This window comes from Acomys russatus, chromosome 15, assembly GCF_903995435.1.
Source record: "Acomys russatus chromosome 15, mAcoRus1.1, whole genome shotgun sequence".
NCBI lineage: Eukaryota > Metazoa > Chordata > Mammalia > Rodentia > Muridae > Acomys > Acomys russatus.
Genome location: NC_067151.1, coordinates 47,327,059 through 47,346,850, shown reverse-complemented (window position 1 = coordinate 47,346,850; position 19,792 = coordinate 47,327,059). Strand labels below are relative to the sequence as shown.

At 34.6% G+C, this 19,792-nt stretch overlaps 1 protein-coding gene across 1 annotated transcript in view; it reads left to right on the top strand.

Moving 5' to 3' along the window:
• Positions 1-13,057, top strand: part of Si (sucrase-isomaltase) — an 87,547-nt gene extending 74,490 nt beyond the window's left edge. Inside the window, exons 40-47 of the mRNA XM_051156839.1 lie at positions 1,635-1,783; positions 3,922-4,006; positions 4,089-4,145; positions 4,757-4,881; positions 8,628-8,716; positions 10,323-10,372; positions 10,570-10,737; positions 12,989-13,057. Of these exons, the coding sequence (XP_051012796.1) occupies positions 1,635-1,783; positions 3,922-4,006; positions 4,089-4,145; positions 4,757-4,881; positions 8,628-8,716; positions 10,323-10,372; positions 10,570-10,737; positions 12,989-13,057 (792 nt within the window). The remainder of the gene's footprint in view (positions 1-1,634; positions 1,784-3,921; positions 4,007-4,088; positions 4,146-4,756; positions 4,882-8,627; positions 8,717-10,322; positions 10,373-10,569; positions 10,738-12,988) is intronic.
• The last annotated feature ends 6,735 nt before the right edge of the window (positions 13,058-19,792 follow it).

Here is a 19,792-nt window from a genome sequence, read left to right as displayed (position 1 = left end):
CCAGGATGGCCAAGGCTACACAGAGGAACCCTATCTCGAAAAACCAAAAAAAAAAAAAAAAACCAAAAAAAAAAAAAAAAAGAATACGAAGCAAGTTAGGGATACATTTTGAAGCAACTTGAAAAGCAGGCAAATCACCGATAAGCACATTGAAGACATATGAAAATTTTAATAAAAACTTATTACTAATTTAGGAGATTATCAAATTGGAGGAAAAGGGAAGGGATTAGGAAAGTCTGGATAGGGAATATATTCTTAAATATTTATTTCTTATCCTAATCATTTATTATACTCTAATGTGATTTATTTATATTATATCTATTTGTATTTAAAATATATTAAAGTCGAATAAATATGGGTTAAGGGGACTATAATTAAAGAGATGCATGGTGGTTCTGCCTAAATGGTAGTCTCTGAGGACTTGGATGAGGAGACATTTGAACAGAGGCCTCAGAGAGGAAAAAGTAATGTGTGGAGCAGGAGAATTCCAGATATAACATGCCCTATTTGAAAGCAAAAGATGCTAACAGTGGTGAAAGTTTGGAAGAAAGTTATCATAGAGAAGGAAGAACAAATGATAGAAACATTTGTAAGTAAATATTCCCAGAAAACTCAGCTTGTTGAACTATGAATTCATATAATAGAACTTAACATTCAACGGTTTAGATATGTGTGCTACTGTATTCACAGAACAGTTGCTGATATTAAGTAATTTGGCAGTATTCTATGATCTTTGCCTTTTTCTATTTACTTGAATATGAAACTATGAAAATATACGATGTATTAATAGCTAATGTATTAAACATAGGATCTTGCATAACATTAATTATTGGTGTAGTGAAATTCCAAGTCATGTTTATTTTAATAGTGAATTTGCCAGGGAGAACACCAGGTGATTCCAGTTATTTCCAAAATCCGGTAAACTTGGATTCTTCATACACATGATGTAGCTCTAAAAGACTTCCCATCGATTGCTATTAACACACATAAGAGACGTGTCCTTTGCAGTTATGAGGAAGTGCAGCTTGTGTCCATGATACAAGCTAAGATGTGTAATAATCACTCTCCCGTATGCTTAGCTGATATGAACAACAATATTTTTGTAGATTTTTAATACTACACCATCAATATTACTTCTTTCACTTGAAGTACATACTGCAAATCAGACTGAAAAGCGTTCAAGATGTATGTGCATATTCCTTCTGTGCTAGGAGTAGTGCTGTAATATATTCAATTCACATGTGACTGTGCGGTGTGTCAGGCCAGTATGATGATCTCTACTTATCCCTTGGTATTTCAGGCTACATTTGGGTAACAAACCATATAATTTGCTTCATAGACTTGACTTGTCAATGTTGAAAATGGCCATAGCCGACAATGTATTTATCATCTTTTAAAATATGAGCTAATCTTTCTATATGTTTACTTACGTTATATCAAGTTTTTTGCTTAATGTATATTAGCTTATTAAACTACTTAATATGAAATAGAACTGAGACCATTAGGGATCTTTGTAAAGATAGTATATAGTCCATGATATTGTTTATATTTTGCTACTTTTATTCTCCAAGAATGTATTAAAATATTAAGATTCAAACAATGAGTCATGACTGTTACATTGTGCTTTGTTTCAGAGGCAAGATCCTGTTTCCTGGAATGAAACTTTTGCTGAAATGTCAAAGAAAGTTCTAGATATCAGATACACTTTGCTGCCTTATTTCTACACACAGATGCATGAAGCCCATGTTCATGGTGGCACTGTCATCAGACCTTTAATGCATGAGTAAGTAGAAAATTTATTTATTTCTTCCACAAGTAGCTCTCATTTATTTTAATCTATTATATCTTATAATACAATATTTTGTAGGTGCTATATTATATAATTTGAGATTAAAAAGGGGTGTAGGTGAACAGACCTAATAAGGCCACTAGTGCAATCAGTGTATGAAACGCTCTAATTATTAAAAAAGTAATTGTTACTTTAAAAATATCTCCTTTACTTACACATAAGATACTTTGCTGCTTAACTCTCCTATATTAACTGAGTCATTAAATGAATTGGCTGGCTAGATATCCTTTATGATAAACAAATAATACTCACAACTGTATAATTTAAGAGCTAGTACAGGGAAATAAAATTATCAGAATAATACATTTCAATTGTATGCCTCACTTTTAAAGATTTAAAAATGTAGCAAAAGAAGCTGCAGTGTGCTCAGCCCTAAATGGGACACCTGTACAATTCCTATTCTCAAGGCCCAGCAATCAATGCGTGAGAGGGAGAAAGATTGGAAAAATCAAAGGCTATGAATGACTATAGTAAAACAATATTTTACATACACAACAGGGCAGCTGCACATAAGGACTCAGAGTGTTGTGACAGTGTATGCAAAACTTGTGCAAGCGCAAAGCAGACAAAATACAAGTATGGAATAGGAAAGTAGACAAGGGGATCCTTCTCCTGGCTGCAGAACTGTCAGTAAGAGATGACTGTTCAGAGATTGATAGTGTGTTTTATGTTTATAGTCCCTGTTGTGTTGAATATGCTCCATGGATAACCATAGACTCAAGATTATACAGGTGGCACTTTTTGCAACCAATGTTTTCTTTTTTTTAATCATAAGAAATGATAAAGGGTTGGTAAGGGTAAAATAAAATTATGTGAAAACTAGAAGAACTAGCAGTGGTGAATATGACACAACTAATATTGTGAGCCAAGAATATGGTTGTATTCTCAGCTCACCTGCTGCCATCCTGCTGTTTCTCTCTTCATCCTATTGGAACTCGCATTCTTATGTTTCCATTAATCTCTTTTGCATTTCTAACTCTTAAGAGTTTGATTCTGGATTCTGAACAGCTTGTTGTCCTGGTGAGAGTCCTTCAGTCATTGTCTCATGGGAGTTCCGTGAGGGCTGATCTCCAAGGACTAGTTTACCACTGATTTTGGTGCTAATGAAACAAAAGCAAAACTAAGCCATTTTTAAAATGACTCATTATTTAACTTCAGTAACATAAGAAACAGGAACATTTTGCTGGTAACTATTTCCAAATCTGTAATATTTTTCTATGATTATTTATTTTCTATGCTGGAAAGCTGCTTACATCTTTGATGTCATAATGGCATGTCAGCCAACATGAAAAGCTCTAAGGCAATCTTTCATCTTTCTCCTGTGATGTTTTAAAATCATGTTTTGAACTATAGATTCCATATGAAGAACTGTAACTCCTACTTTCTATCTTCTCATCATAGTCCTTTACCTGTTGAAGAGTCATCTCTACAGCACTGGGCCTTGCTCCATTTTTTTTTTGGTTTTAATTTTTAGATTGTTTTTGAAACAGGCTTTTACTTTGTATACTTGGAACTCACTGTGTAGCTCAGATGGTCTTCATTTCATGGCAATATTCCTGCCTCAGCTTTCATATATTGAGATTGCACTTGTAAATCTACATATCTTATTTTAAAATTTCTTCTGATTGTAGTAGAAAAAATCCACACGATGAAAGTTTTACAGTCGTTTTAAGGCTATCCTTCAATGCTGCCTTCAATTTCCTTGATCACTTACTAGACAAAGTTAATATTTAAACATCTATATTAACTCTTCTTTATAAACTCTCCTCCATAGTGACTTGTCATTAAGTTGTTCAAATATTTTTTAACAATCTTTTTTGTTGGAATATTTAGACATAGTTTGGTTTTACTCAGAATATCTGTACTGCTCCACACTGTGTTCCAAGTAATAGATATTTTTGTCTTAAGTATATTTAAACATGGTTTTCAGTTGAACACACACACACACACACACACACACACACACACACACACACAAATTAAAAGAAAACAACTTTACAACAACTGGACTCTCCAAAAGCATTTATTGAAAATTTCAGGTTAATTGAATATTTTGTGATTACTTTGTTAAGGTTCTTTGATGATAAGGAAACCTGGGAAATATACAAGCAGTTCCTGTGGGGTCCAGCTTTTCTGGTGACTCCCGTCCTTGAACCTGTAAGTATGGCCATGTATTGTATTATCAAAATGATATAATTTAAAAGCAGATGACTTCAATGACTTTCTTTTTCCCTTCTAGTTCATGAACAATGTGAAAGGGTATGTCCCAAATGCTCGGTGGTTTAACTACCATACGGTAAGTTTAGAAAGAGTTTTGAGAAACTAACTAAACAAAAATCTATCTTATTGGATCGTTTATTCATATGATAATTTACATATCTGTTTATTTTCCACTTGAAAATACAGAATTAATTATGTGTAGTCAATTATTGTTAAATCAAATTAACATACCATGGGACAATTAATTATTCGGCTCCAGTGTGTCATGCAGTCATTGACCTGTTTTAGCAAATAAACACAAAAATACATTGAGATGTAACAAGAATAAATTAATAAAAAAAATAAAAACCTTAAAAAACCACAAACATATATACTACATTACAAATGTCTGTTGCCTCTTTCAGTTGTAAAATAATGTTCATTAAAAATAATGGAGTTATTTATCTTTTGAGACCTTGCAAACTCCACACTTTTATAGGAGATCTGAAAACAAATAATATCTATGAGGATGAAAATGTAACAAGGACCTAATGGTACACTTTAGATGAGACGATTTCTTTTAAGAAAAACATGGTTTTTGCTAGCTTTTAAGTAGAAAATTGTGACCTTTGATTTCATAAATGTGCCTTCTTAAATTCTTGTGTTAGTAATAATGTAATTTCTCATTCCTCCTCTTCTCATTACCAGGGGGAAGATATAAAAGTTAGAGGACAAAGTCAAACATTTCCAGCACCTTTTGATACAATCAATCTACATGTCCGAGGAGGTTATATTCTACCTTGTCAAGAACCTGCACAGAACACATATCACAGGTATGTTACTGTTTCTAAAACTGTAATTCCATTCTTTTATATATCTAACTGTAAAGGTCACCAGTTCAAAATGATCTGAGCTTTTCCAAGGTGATCCTTTTTTAGAAATGTGGGTGCTTAGTCATAAACAGAAGGCATGCAAGACGAAGAAACTTTGATGCACTTTAGTTCTCCCTGCTACCTAGTCCCATTGGGATGACAGAAAGTCAGCCTGGTAGATGCTTCACTTGAATCATTGAGTCAGCTAAACATTCAGTAATCTTGGGTAAATTAAAATTTTGTCATGAGATGCAAACAACGCTATCCATCCTTAGTTGGAAATGGACATGATTTCTTTTTATTATAGTGAAGAGTAAATATAATAACCATTATAGTAATTCGTAGTATTTTAAGATCTGACCTTATCTCTCAACATCACCTACTTAAAAATTTCTTTAAAATGTAATTTCAAAAGAAAAGTTGCTAGTATCTCTCTACATTCAATATGTTGAAGACTAGTGGAACATTGTTTTCCAGTGTTGGATCCCCTTTTCAAGTAAGCTTTACCTGAGTAAGTACAAGTGAAAAACTCATGACCTCTCTTTATAATATGCATAAGTATTCACAAATGAATACTCTGTCTATTGAATGGCTGCTTAAGCGAGGCCATCATCTTTTTCTTTTTAGCTACGACATAGAAATAACTTCACCTCTTAAAAACATTCTTTTCTAATATTTAATTTTATTAATTTATTTTTGAGGCAGTGTCATATATAGTACAGACAAAGGATAACCTTGAACTTTTATTTATCCTGTCTCTACTTCCTGAGTGCTGCTTGGATGTCAAGTGTTTCCTACCTTCCTTAGCTTATATAGGGCTAGATCTCACTCCCAGGGCTTCATGTTTACTGGGAAAGGTGTCTAATTGAACTGCATTCCCAGACCCCAAAACAATATGTTTTAAGACTTTCTAGAATACAATTCTGTATTGTAGAAGGGTAAGAGGATGTTACAAAGGTTTCAATGTCTTTGCTATTTTCATAGCCTCTTTATCACAAACAGCCCCACCATCTTTGGTGAACTTGCATGGACACATAACTATTGTTCAATGTCAATAGTTTATAACGGGGTTTATGCCTTCTCTTTTATGAATCTGTGGTTTTAAGCAAGTGAGTAGTATCACACAGAGCAGGCTCATTGCTCCAAAGAGCTTTTATTTTCTATCCACTCAACCCCATGTAACTCATGACAATCACAATCACGCGGCATTAGCATACATCATTTGTATCTTATGGAATGACATGTTTTTTAAACAACACAGCATGTCGCTTTTTTAGTTTACTTTTATTCACTTAGTAGTGCACTTACACAGTCCCTCCATTTCTTAACATTTTACCTTACTTATTTATATCACTGAATAATATTCTATTTTGAAGTCTATATTATTTGGAAGATTTTCCTTTAATTTCCATTTTGTCTCACAGCCTCTATCTCTCTGTTTCTCTTCTGTGGTATATTTTCTGACTTATACTCTATCGAAATATAGATATCTATTAACAATAGCTAATTAATAATAATTATTATTGATATCCATTAAAAATATAGTTAACAATAGTTTCTTCATATTACTAAGTTTCCTGGAGGTGCAAGACCAGCCTTCCCTCTTCTTAAAGTCTTATTCTGTGTGAAGACTAATGGAGCTACGCCTGTTTTTAATTTCCCTAGTTTTATTCATTATTTAATAAAACACCAGGTCCTTTCTTTTTAAATTTATAACAATGCCTACGAATATGTCCAAGCTCCAACGATCACAAATATATTCTGTGGCATGTATGTAAGAGTGACTTTCCTTTCACTTCTTATTCTTTCATATGCCTGTTTTCCTGGAAAGCTACATGATGGTATCCCAGAGGCCATGAAGAGACTTCTTAACTGCTTGAGCCATCTCTCCATTTAAACACGAATATGTAATTCGTACCATGAAGAACTTTCAGTTTCAACGAGAGAGCTCTTTCTTCTACTTATTTTTTCTGTTTATGTGCTGAAGGTCACATGTTATATGTGATATTGGCGTTATATAAACACAGAGTAGAGTCTAAGCTCTTAAGTATCTGTAATCTCTAGCTTCAACTAGATTTTTATTTTTGTTTTCTTTGTTTGTTTGTTTTTTTTAATTTATTTTTAATTTTTTTATTAATTTATTCTTGTTACATCTCAATGTTTATCCCATCCCTTGTATCCTCCCATTCTTCCCTCCCTCCCATATTCCCCCCATTCCCCTCCCCTATGACTGTTCCTGAGGGGGATTACCTCCCCCTGTATATGCTCATAGGGTATCAAGTCTCTTCTTGGTAACCTGCTGTCCTTCCTCTGAGTGCCACCAGGTCTCCCCCTCCAAGGGACATGGTCAAATGTGAGGCACCAGAGTACGTGAGAAAGTCATATCACACTCTCCACTCAACTGTGGAGAATATTCTGACCATTGGCTAGATCTGGGAAGGGGTTTAAAGTTTACCGCCTGTATTGTCCTTGGCTGGTGCCTTAGTTTGAGCGGGACCCCTGGGCCCAAATCTGCCTATCATATTGTTCTACTTGTAGATTTCTAGGACCCTCTGTATCCTTTTATTTTGCTATTCTCCCATGCGTCTCTCATTTAGAGTCCCAATAGGATGCCCTCCCCTCTGTCCCAGTTTCCTGGTAAGTGAAGGCTTTCGTGGGACATGTCCCTTGGGCTAGTATTTATTTTTGTTTTCAAGAGATATTCTTGCTATGTAGCAGAAGTAACCATTGAATCTACAGTGATCTTGCCACAGTCTCTCAAATCTGGGAAGATGGTATTAAAGTTATATGTCACTATGTATATAACTAAGCCAGATTTTTTTGATATTTACAAATACGATTTCATTTATCTAAGTAAATTTTAATTAACACACATCAACATTTGTGCTTTGATAGGCTTATCTAAAAATTTAATATGAAGTTACTAAGAAATTGGGCTTTAAAATTCTGGATATGTTAAGAAATTTCTGAATAGTATGTCTTTCAGTATCTGTGATTACATAGCAAGACAGAAAAAATAGTTTGTAAAGGAAATACTTTTTTAAAAAACAAGTTGATACTCTCAAACCAAGATACTTCTCACACATTCCTATAGAGTCAGCTGTGTTTAGTTTATAAGTAGACCTACGTAGGCATGAACTGAGAGACACTATCAATTAAGAAGTCTCAACTTGCAAGTATCTGGTTTTCTTTTCATTATTTTTTATATGAAATTTACATTTGAATGATTTTTACATATAAATGTGAAGAAATGTTAAGCCTACGATATTGAAAATTCTAGTACTAGGGCTGCAGCTACAGCTCAGTGGCAAAATACTGGATATCCCTGTGTCTGAGCCTTGTACTGTGAGAGAAATGAAAGTAGGAGTGACAGAGGAAAAGAGAGACTGATTAAAATAGTGATGCATAAAAGTAAGGGCATCTATAAACTTAATGTCTCTAATTACTATGAGTGAGTGCTCTTCTTAGTAACGGCAGTAGGTGAGCTCTTAGTGCCAAGTGACACTGGCAATATTTTGCATTGACTGTGGTGAATTTCTTCTCTGTATCTCTTTTTCTCACTTTATACAAGGGAATTTCTTCATTTACTCTGTTTCTATGTTTGTTTTCTTAATGTCCATTATAATTCATTTTCTTATTAGCCATCTCATAAAATATCTTGCCCTGAAAACATAGATAGCATTACATGCTTTTTTTCCCCCTTGTAGTCGACAGAATTACATGAAGCTCATCGTTGCTGCAGATGACAACCACATGGCACAAGGAACTCTATTCTGGGATGATGGAGAGAGTATAGGTGAGTGTGCTGCTCACCAAATAAATGGAACTGACAGCATGCATAGTCTCTTAAATTACATGGTGTTTCTTACTGAACACAAGCCTATATTTAATGTTTAAAAAAGTACAGTAATAGTTGGAAAGAGTATACAAAAATGTTTTTAAAAAGTAAAGGCTCCTCTCTTACTTTAAAGATATTTATTCCCTATATTGAAAGATAAGCTAAGTGAATTGCACAGGGATGGTTTAACTTTAGCAGAGAATAGCAAGCACAGTGGTGTTTTCATTGACCTGTACAGGTCAATGAGTTGAGCATGCCACTTTCCATGTAGCATAATGGGCACAAAAAAACATGCTTTAAAACTTGTAGACACTCTGCAGAGCAGGTTGAAATAAATCCAGTCTCCTTACTGTGTTGCCTTCAAAATAAACATTAATGTGTTTTTGTCATGGATGTTTTTGTTTCTTATTATTACCTTAACATGAAAAACAATCCTAAAGTTGAATTTATTTTCATTTTTATCATGACGGTGTCTCAACATATGTAGCTGGAATAAAAAGCTAAGCCTCTCAATATATATATGCTTTGCTCTCCGTTGACATCAGGAACATATAAAGGTCTTGTTAAGAGTGTACATTCTGATAGTTGCAAATATAACTCAACTGGTAGAGTGCTTGCCTGGAAAACAGGAGAATCTGATTTCTGTTCCAAGAACATACTCTTCTTGCTTTGTTTTGTTTTTCCAAATAATGATTGTGTGCCATGCACTCCTACACTGTGGAATTGGAAACAGGCTTGAGTTTGGAGTAAGGTGTAAGCCATGTAGTCTATGTGACAAACTCTGGGCTAGCTGGAGAACCTGTCTCAAAGTATAAAACATTGGAACCATTCACCTTTCAAAAACACATGACCACAAATACATTACACACATACATGAAAATCTACATGTCTATGTGAATATGTAGACAGAAAAATGTTTGTGGCAAAATATAAGATTTAGAGTCAGCAAAATTAATAGCATGTTAATTTTCAGAAGATTAATAATATGAATATATCATTATTTTCATATTCTGACATGTGTGAATAGTCGTGGAATTGAAAGGCATAAGGTTTTCAACTTTATGCAAGTCCATGTTTCCCATCATAAATATAACTGTAGTTTTCTTTTGCCATCTTATAAATCTTCAGTCATTTTATAAGTACAAGGTAAATAATATTTTTAAGTTTCTTCATTTGTGTAATTGCCTCAACAAATTTCATCATAACAAATTTCTTCACTGAACAATGAGAGTTTCGATAATAATAATAATAATAATAATAATAATAATAATAATAATAATAATAATAATGGCAATACACATATCCTATCACATTTCTGTTATTGTTCCTAATATTTTCCTTATAGGAAGTCTTTACTGAGTGTTAGATGCATCAATACTATGGCAAGTTGGATTTAAACTCATAGTATATATAGCATTTTCATGTTTTGAGTGTTAATTTGACTTTAACAATAAATGCATCAATAGAATATCATCATTTCTACCTTAAAAGAAAAATAAGTATGTTAATATTTACAATTGTTCTATAAAACATAAAATCAACTCACATTTTTTTCTCTCTACAGACACTTATGAAAGTAATCTTTATACCCTGATACAATTCAATTTAAATAAGGTATGTAATATCTTCCATAATCATATTTACTAGATAATGTATGGAGTTTTATTCTTTCTTCATAATATAAAACACATTACTTAATATACTTGGATTACTTATTTCCTGTTTAGTGGATTCATTTTGGTTTACAGCTATGTAGTTTTTATTTAGTTGGAATTTTAATAGAGATTATTTCTTTTTCTTTGGGTTTATAGACAACTATAACAAGCAAAGTATTGGAATATGGGTACAGAAACAAACATGAGATGATACTTGGAAACATCTATGTATGGGGGAAAGGAATATCCATCGTTAATGAGGTTAATTTGATTTATGATGGAGTTACACAACTTGTTAAATTTACTCAAGATGAAGTCAAGGAGGTAAGTGCCATAAGAATGTGTTTTACTCTAGCACGCCTCTGTAAAATGATTCTTCATGGTCATCTCCGAGACCAAAGAAACAGAATTATAAATTAACTGTGCTGTCTGCCATTTACTTATTTTGATCTTCATATTTATTTTTGTTTTAATATCCTCAGTAACTAGTCATACAAATCAATTTAATTACAGCTATTTTATACTATTCACTACAGAAACTAGGCAATATTAACTTAGACTAAAATTCTACTTGCTATCTGCTGGGACAACTCAGCAAATAATATTTTTAATAGTAAGATTTTCCTTTGAGCACTGAATATATCTTAGATAAAAAGCCTCCATTTTTCAAAATTAGTGTAGCTCCCCTTAGCACTATTAATATTGTCATGAGAGTGGCAAGAGAGACTCTGAACCAGGTGTCAGGAGTCCTGTATCAAAAAAGCACCTCCGCCTGAAAAGGCATTTTATTTTCCACTATAATTTTAGGTCTTTCCTCCAAATTTGGTAAGTACACTTATGCAACCGTTAAATTACTTCACATCCAAGTTCTGTGAATTTACATCCAATAAATTTGGACTTAATACAATATATAGTTAATAAATCAGTCACCAGTGTTTCCAACGAGCAAGGTCATGTGTTCATTACTATAAATGTGAAGAAAACATCCTTTTTGAATTTGAATTGGTATGGAAATAGCCATCAAGCAGTCATTTTAAGTGAACATAATTCACAGAGTACCAGATTGCCCCCCCACCCAAATCAGTTTTAAGAAAGACAGCTTTGGAGAAGGTTTTGTTCTAATGGATTCCACAGGCTGTTAGTGTCCAACAGCACCAGGGCCACAGGCACTTTTACTTGAGTCTGAACACTTGCTGTGCTGACCCTGATGTCTCATCTGTATGTTTGGTTTACTGTTCATCTTAGTCTCTCTACTACTTAGACATTAAACTGTCCTAAATTTCTCTAAATTATTTCAGCGTTGGTGATAAGGAGTAGGTTAAAATATTTGGTGCCCTTTGTTGGTAAAAGTTGATAGGTTAGTCCCACAAATGTATTTTTTGTGTGTGTGTAAAAACTGTACTGGCTTCTAAAATTCCTATTAAAAATGATAGTGATGTCAATCTTGGTATGAGGTAGAAGACCAAGCAATTGTTTCCTTGAAAGGCAAATTGGTTTTCCATAATCCAGGTTTTATTGCCTGTTAATCAAAGCTTAAAGTAAATTGGATTGGATTTCCCATTGTTTAGTGAGCTTGAAAGAAATATTACATGCTTTTTTATTTTTATACTTATTTAATAATAACAAATAAGCCTCATGGTTTTACTTTAAAAAGGAAGTGCATAATAACAGCTGAACATGGTCCAATAAGGTATTCTGACATGTTATTTCATATTCATTTTGGACAATCATATCATGTAAAGCCATACTTTTTCAAGAACAATTTATTTTATTAATTATAAACCTTTGCACAAATATTTTAAATGTCAATATAATTACTTCAATGATTTATAAAACATATTCATTTTAAATAACAACTGTACTCAGTTCCCTGTAAGCCTATGTCAATAAATCTCATGTGTGAATATATACTTCAAAACACTTGGGCTGATTATCCTATACCAAATGATCAACTATGAAAACAAACATATACATTATACAGAATGACAAGTTTTTATTTATGTATTTATGAAAATGTATGTAAATAGTAACAACTAATGTAAAAAGAGGCCATGAATTTGAAAAAGGGCAAAAGGAGTATATAAGGGAATTAGGAAGGAGGAAAGAGAAGGAAGAAATTAAGTAATTATAATCTCAAAAAGTACCCTGTGTGAATCACAATACCATTCCCTGAGTCTGCGTCCTAGACTAGATGAAAACAAATTGACCTGTGTAGTAGAAGAAGTTGCATGTATCTGTTATGGCTGGGATTTACTGTGACTGTAACATCCTATGGCATGATTTGATGTGATGCTGTTATAAGGTGTGATGGACTAGCTGCTTTAAGTCCCTGCCTCCTAGACTTCCTGGCTGTGATCGACTATAAACTGGATTGTGAACAAAAACAGCCCCCCTAACCACACACAAAACAAGCATCATGTACGAATGCCAAAATCAAAATAAAGAGAAGCTATGTCTGCTGATTTAGAGATGATCTGAGAAGAAAATAGTGCTTGCTATAAAAGAATAACAAAAAAAAAAAAAAACCCTGTAGTTTCAATTAAGAAATTAATTGCAATTTTACCTTTATTTTAAGATACTGACAATTGACCTGAAAAATATGGGTGTTACTCTTGATCAACCAATTGAAATAAGCTGGTCATGAAGATTACCATCAGTTTGGGTTCCTGAGGAGGAATTGGTACCAAGTTCACGCTCCACCTTCATCTACTTCCATCTTTACTGACTTCTCACATCATTACAATAAAATTAACACAGTCTTTATCTTAATATTTCTTCATTGTGTACATCAAAAGAAGTGCTAACTCATTCTATGAATGCAACCTGGATGCCACTGCTCAGCAAGCTTAACAGGATTTGAATAATCATAGCACCTTTTAAATAACCGTTTAAATAGATCTGTAAACTTGTTTGCTTGTAACTAGGATATAATTCAAGGAAATGATTTTTAACTTAACTTTTTTTTGTAATTATAAATTATATAATAATATATTCAATTGTGTAGACCTAACTTATTTAAAAAAATCAAAATATTTAATCATTTTGTACTATGTATATTAGAAAATAAAAGGTGTATAAATACATTAAGATATGGCTTCCTTTTCTTTATTTTTCATCTTTCATTCAGGTTGGGATGCTAGATGAGTTAATATAACATGGTATTTTAATTAAGAACATCAAATATTCACAGCTTATGAGTCTCAGAACACAATGCCTGCAGATCTTGCAGTGTACAGTATACCTTTGCATTGGTAGATGTCAGAGAAGAAGGTAAAGGAAGCATCTTACACATATCTATTCTTTTTTTTCCTTTTTTTATTATTAATTTCTTCAAATTACTTCTCAGTTGTTAGCCCATCCCTTGTATTCTCCCATTCCTCCCTCGCTCCCACTTCCCCCCCATCCCCCTCCCCTATGTCTGTGACTGAGGGAGACCTCCTCCCCCTGTATATGCTCATAGGGTATCGAGTCTCTTCTTGATGACCTATTATCCTTCCTCTGAATGCCACCAGGCATCTCCATTCATGGGACCTGGTCAAATATGGGGCACCAGAGTTTGTGTGAAAGTCAGATCTCCTTCTCCACTTAACGGTGGAGAATGTCCTGTCCATCGGCTAGTCTGGGTAGGGGTTTGAAGTTTACTGCCTATATTTTCCTTGACTGGTGTCATAGTTTGAGGAGGACCCCAGGGCCCAGACCTGCCAGTAGTTTTCCAGGACCCTCTGGATCCTTCTATTTCCTCATTCTCCCAGGCTTCTCACACCTAAAGTCTCAATAGGATGTCCTCCCCTCTGACCCACTTTCCTGATAGGTAAAGTTTTCCATGGGGACGTACCCCTTGGGCTAGTGTCTCGATATAAGTGAGTATATACAATTTACCTCTTTTTGCTTCTGGGTGAACTCACTCATTATGATAATTTCTAGTTCAATCCATTTGTCCACAAATTTTGGGAATTCCTTGTTTTTAATAGCTGAGTAGTATTCCATAGTGTAAATGTACCACAGTTTCTTTATCCATTCTTCTACTGACGGACACTTAGGCTGTTTCCATGTTCTGGCTATTATGAATAAGGCACCTATGAACATGGTTGAGCATATGCACCTGTTGGGTGGTAGTGCATCTTCTGGGTATATTCCAAGGAGTGGGATAGCTGGGTCTTGAGGAAGCCCTATTCCCAATTTTCTGAGAAAGTGCCAGATAGCTTTCCAAAGTGGTTGTACTAGTTTGCATTCCCACCAGCAATGAAGGAGTGTTCCTCTCTCTCTACATCTTCGCCAACATGTGTTGTCATTTGAGTTTTTGATCTTAGCCATTCTGATGGGTGTAAGATGGAATCTCAGTGTCGTTTTGATTTGCATTTCTCTGATGACTAACGAGGACGAGCATTTTTTTAAGTGTTTTTCAGCCATTTGATATTCCTCGGTTGAGAATTCTCTGTTATGTTCCAAGCCCCATTTCGCAATTGGGTTGTTTGGTTTTGTGGTGTTTAATGGGCATAAATATTCTTATGAGAATGCCACACTCATGACCTAATTACTCCCAAAAGCTGTTTATCCAAATGTCATCACTTTAGTGTTCAGAGTATACAAATATCATAACTCCACTGTTTAATAAAAATATTTTTCTTTGTTTAATTTAACTTAGCATGCAAGGGAAAAATAGTGTTATCTAGTCTAAGGCATTCAGGCTGAAGGAATGTTATTATTAAAGTAGATGTTCATGTTATTTTTGAGTTTTAATATTTTAATACACCTACAGTAATCAACATCAAGACTGTAATATAAACACAAAATTTGGTAGAGCAGAATATAAAAAAAACCACAGAATATAAACATATTAGAAAAGCAATTTCTATATTCTGCTTTTTAGGAAACAAACTCATAACTGAAATTATGACTTATTTCACCTGTTACCTAAATAAGCATTATTTCTTAGGAGCAGATGAGAAGAATGCAATATGTTTATGAATGTTTAAAAAAAACAAAGATGATTCTTTCTTTATGAAAAGTAGATTCTTTCCCCATATAACTCAACTAGTTTCCCTTCCTGTACTCCTTCAGTTCCTGCCCACATCCCCTACCCTTCAGATCCATTCTTTATGTCTCTAGATCCATTCTTTATGTCTCTCACTCTCTCATTCAAAAAAGAACGGGCTTCTAAATAATAAGAGCCAAACATGACAAAATGAAATATAACAATATGAAGCAAAAACTCTACTATTGAAGTTGGACATGGCAACGGAACAGGTACAAAATTAATAGACCTGCTCATTCACATAGTGAGGAGTCACATAAAAATACTAAGCTAATAGCATATGATATCTCCCCACAGGACCTGCTGTAGACCACTGTAGGCCTTGTGCTCATTGCTTCAATCTCTGAGTTTATATGTGCCTTGTTTAGTTTGTTCAGAGCATCTTGTTCTCAGTCTCCTCCAACCCCTTCTTGCTCTTACAATCTCTGCTTTCTTTTCTGATAGATTACCTGAGCTACAGTGGGAGGGATTTAATGGAGATTTGAAATTTAGACTTTCTCTTTCCATAATGTCTTGCTCTCTACATGTATTCACCTCTGCTGCTAAAAACAAAATGTCTCTGATAAGAGATAAGATGCAGAATATCATTAGGAATAATGTTATTGATTTTTAAAGACTAGTTTTATTTTATTCTACCCCAAGTCTTCACTTTATCTAGTTTCTGGTTCTTGGTTATCTAATCAGTGCCATGTACGGATTTCTTTCATGTGGAATGGGCTTTATATTAAGTCAGACATTGGCTGTCCACTTCCGAAAATTCTGGACCACCATTGCCCCACCATATTTTTTCAGGCAGTACAGAGTATAGGTCAAACTTTTTGTGACTGAGTCTGTATCCACATTTCTTTCTCAGTAGTCTGTAGAGTGTCTTCCAGCACTGAAGAGATACAAACATAGAGGTAAAGCCTCTGGAGAAGCCAGGTCATCTTCTCCGTGTTCAATGTGTTATGTGGGTACTGTCCCCAGCATTGGGGCCCTACTGTCAGTTTATTATAGCAGCAGCATGGGTTGTTCGGGATTTTCATGGAACTCCTTTGAACAACAATTCAGTTGAATGCACCTCAGTCTCTCCACTGGAAGCCTCAGCATGCTACAAGAGATGGCAAGTTAAGACTTTTACACAACAGGGTCATATACTCAACCATGTTCATAGCTGCCTTATTCATAATAGCCAGAACATGGAAACAGTCTAAGTGTTCCTCAGTAGAAGAATGAATAAAGAAACTGTGGGACATTTACACTATGGAATACTACTCAGCTATTACAAGTTTTCTATTTTTATTTGTTCACTTTACATCCCAATTGTAGCCCCCCTTCCTCATTGCCTATAGATCCCACCCGCCCTTGGTCATACACTTTCCCTCCCTCCGCTAGTCCTCAGAAACTAGTATTTAACCTCAGCCTATCAATTTTCATTTGTACTACCTATATCCTCTTCCTCTGTGGCCTGGCAAGACTGCCCTGCTAGGGGGAAAATCAACATGGGCGGACCAGAGTCCATGACTCCCTGCTCATATGTAGTAGACAGACAACACAGTTTCCTTGTGGGTCCCACATTATGAGGAGTAGGAGATGCTTCTGACAAGTTGAGATTTTTAAAAAAGATTTATTATTTACACAGTGTTCTGCCTCCACTTAAAAACAATTTTGTGTGAGTGTGTGTGTGTGTGTGTGTGTGTGTGTGTGTGTGTGTGTGTGTAATTTTCTATTCAGAGTACTTTCATTTTGCCTTTTTATCTTCAAACCTGCCACATCAAGTATTTTCTTCTTCTCATGTTCCTTTCTTCCTTCCTTCTTTTATTCATTATTTACACAGTGCTCTGCTTGCACATATACCTGCCTCAAGAAGAGGGGATCAGATCACATTATAGATGGTTGTGAGCCACCATGTGGTTGCTGGGAATTGAACTCAGGACTCTGGAAGAGCAGTCGGTGCTCTAAAGGTAAATATTTAGAGAGTATATTGATACCAAGTTCAGAAACTAATGAAACACCCACACTTGGTTCAACATTTGTTTTTGATGTTTCAAGCTGGTATCGGTCAATTTTTCTAACCCAAAACACCACAACCTGACACTTCAGTGGTTTCATAGGTACAGCATGGGGTGGGAATATTAGCTATTCTTGGTAGGAGGTCTATGTAGCACAACAGTCTCCATATACAGAGATCCTGGAGATGCAGGTCTTAGCAGTCAGTCTTTGTACACACTAAGCAATTATCTACAAACATTTATACATGAATTCTAGTAGAAATCTTTGCAATCTCCTTTGACTTTTAAAATTTCCCATTGGCCAATTGTTTTGGATTCTATCACAGGCCAACAGGCTATGCTTGTGTCAAAGGTATGCAATGGTACACTGTCATGATGTCACTCACTCATGGATATTTTGATCAAGGCATAACTAATTATGTGTGACTATTTTTTGTAGTTAGAAACATAACATAATATTTGAGACCATAACTTATAATACAACTACCAAAGAAAACAATAAGAATAAATATAACAAAATTCAGTTTATTCTCATGATATCTTATTCTGATTAAAAGGAATTAATAAATAGTAGTAATATAATCAGGGAAAAGAATTCACAGATATTGCATGTAGAGTTACAAAAGCATTATTTTGAATGACGAGCATTTATAGTAAGTAAAAGTACATACTTGTACTCCTCTCTCCCATTAGTTCGACCTTTGAGATGCCCCTGCACTCGCATAAAAAAGTACTTATAGTATTAACTTGTTATGTAGGAAGAAATGAGAAATATGCTGTTATATAACACCGTTTTGGAACCACAACTGGATAAGAGATAAACAAAACTACTCATTTATATTGTTTACAATATTTATTTTCATTTAGGTGTATTAATGTATATTTATGAATTCACAGCATGTGTGTCCAGTTGCTGTGGAGGCCAGAGAATGGACTGAATTTCCTGAACCTGGAGGTGCAGGTGATTGTGAGCAGATGCTGACAATCTGCATTAGGCCCTATGCAAAGGCAATTAAGAGCTTCTAGCTGTTGATCTATCTATCCTTTGCTACTTAGTCATGAGCAGGCCAGAAGACAGCTACACTGACCAATCATATGTCATTTTTTCTGATGCTAATATCTTACCTTTTCTCTAATTGTAGTTTTCTGTATTTTGTTCCTTGAAAAATATAGTTAAGAAAAAACAATAGTGGAATCTTAAATTATGAAGACACACCACTTAGAGCAAACCTTCTCCAGTTTCATAGCATAATACCAGTTCTTATAGGACTCCAGTAAAGTGCTTTTCCAGATGCACTCCTTGTCTTCAGCATTTATTTCATACCCTTCATCTTAAAGGAACTCAAATTTGTTTGACAATGTGCATCTCTACAATACTGGCATCATGTTGGACTACAATAACAAAGCAGGAAACCTAAGATAAGCATATGACTTTTTCTGATTCTCAATGAAAATACTGAGCTTAAGTCACTTAACACAATAATTTTGTATGCTGTGATTAATTAGTAAAATTGTGTTAAATTCAAATACATTATTTACTGATTCAAGGTGAATAAGAATAAATCAATTTAAAATTTCATTTTACACATACAGTGTGAAATATTCTATAAGTAGTACTATGGTTGCAGTACACACACACACACCAACACACACACACACACACACACACACACACACCAAAACAAACAAACAAACAAAAATCCCCCAAAACCAAAACATCCTGAAATATATGCTTATGAAGATGATTTCAGATGAAATGATTAAAATCTTTTTGTTCTATCCTTCCTCTATATATCTATATCCCCCTTTCTTTCATTTAAGCTCCTATCTCCTTACCTACACATGAAAGATAAAGGAAAAGAAGGATCCCTGAGTTCAGAGACTCACAGGATATGTCATTTAAAGGTGGCACTTAGAGGAAGGATAACAGGCTACCAAGAAGAGACTTGATACCCTATGAGCATATGCAGGGGAAGGAGGTACCCTCAGTCACAGTCATAGGGGAGGGGAGTCAGGGGAAAATGGGAGGGAGGGAGGAATGGGAGGATACAAGGGAGGGGATAACCATTGAGATGTAATATGAATAAATTAATAAAATATATTTTAAAAAGATGTTATTATTATTCTAAAGATTCTTTAACACCAAGACAAGTTAACTCCTAACAACCCTCAGCTGACCTCAAAAAAGATGGTGAGAAACAAAGAATCTCCTTTTAGAGTTGGCTTCAAATGTGACAAACAAGTCACTGGGCAAAATGTCCTCCTTTCTGCCACAGACAGAATTCTGCCTAAAAATGGGCAAGCTTAGATGCAGGCAGAGTCAATGGCTGAACTCTGCCAAGACAGGTTTGTT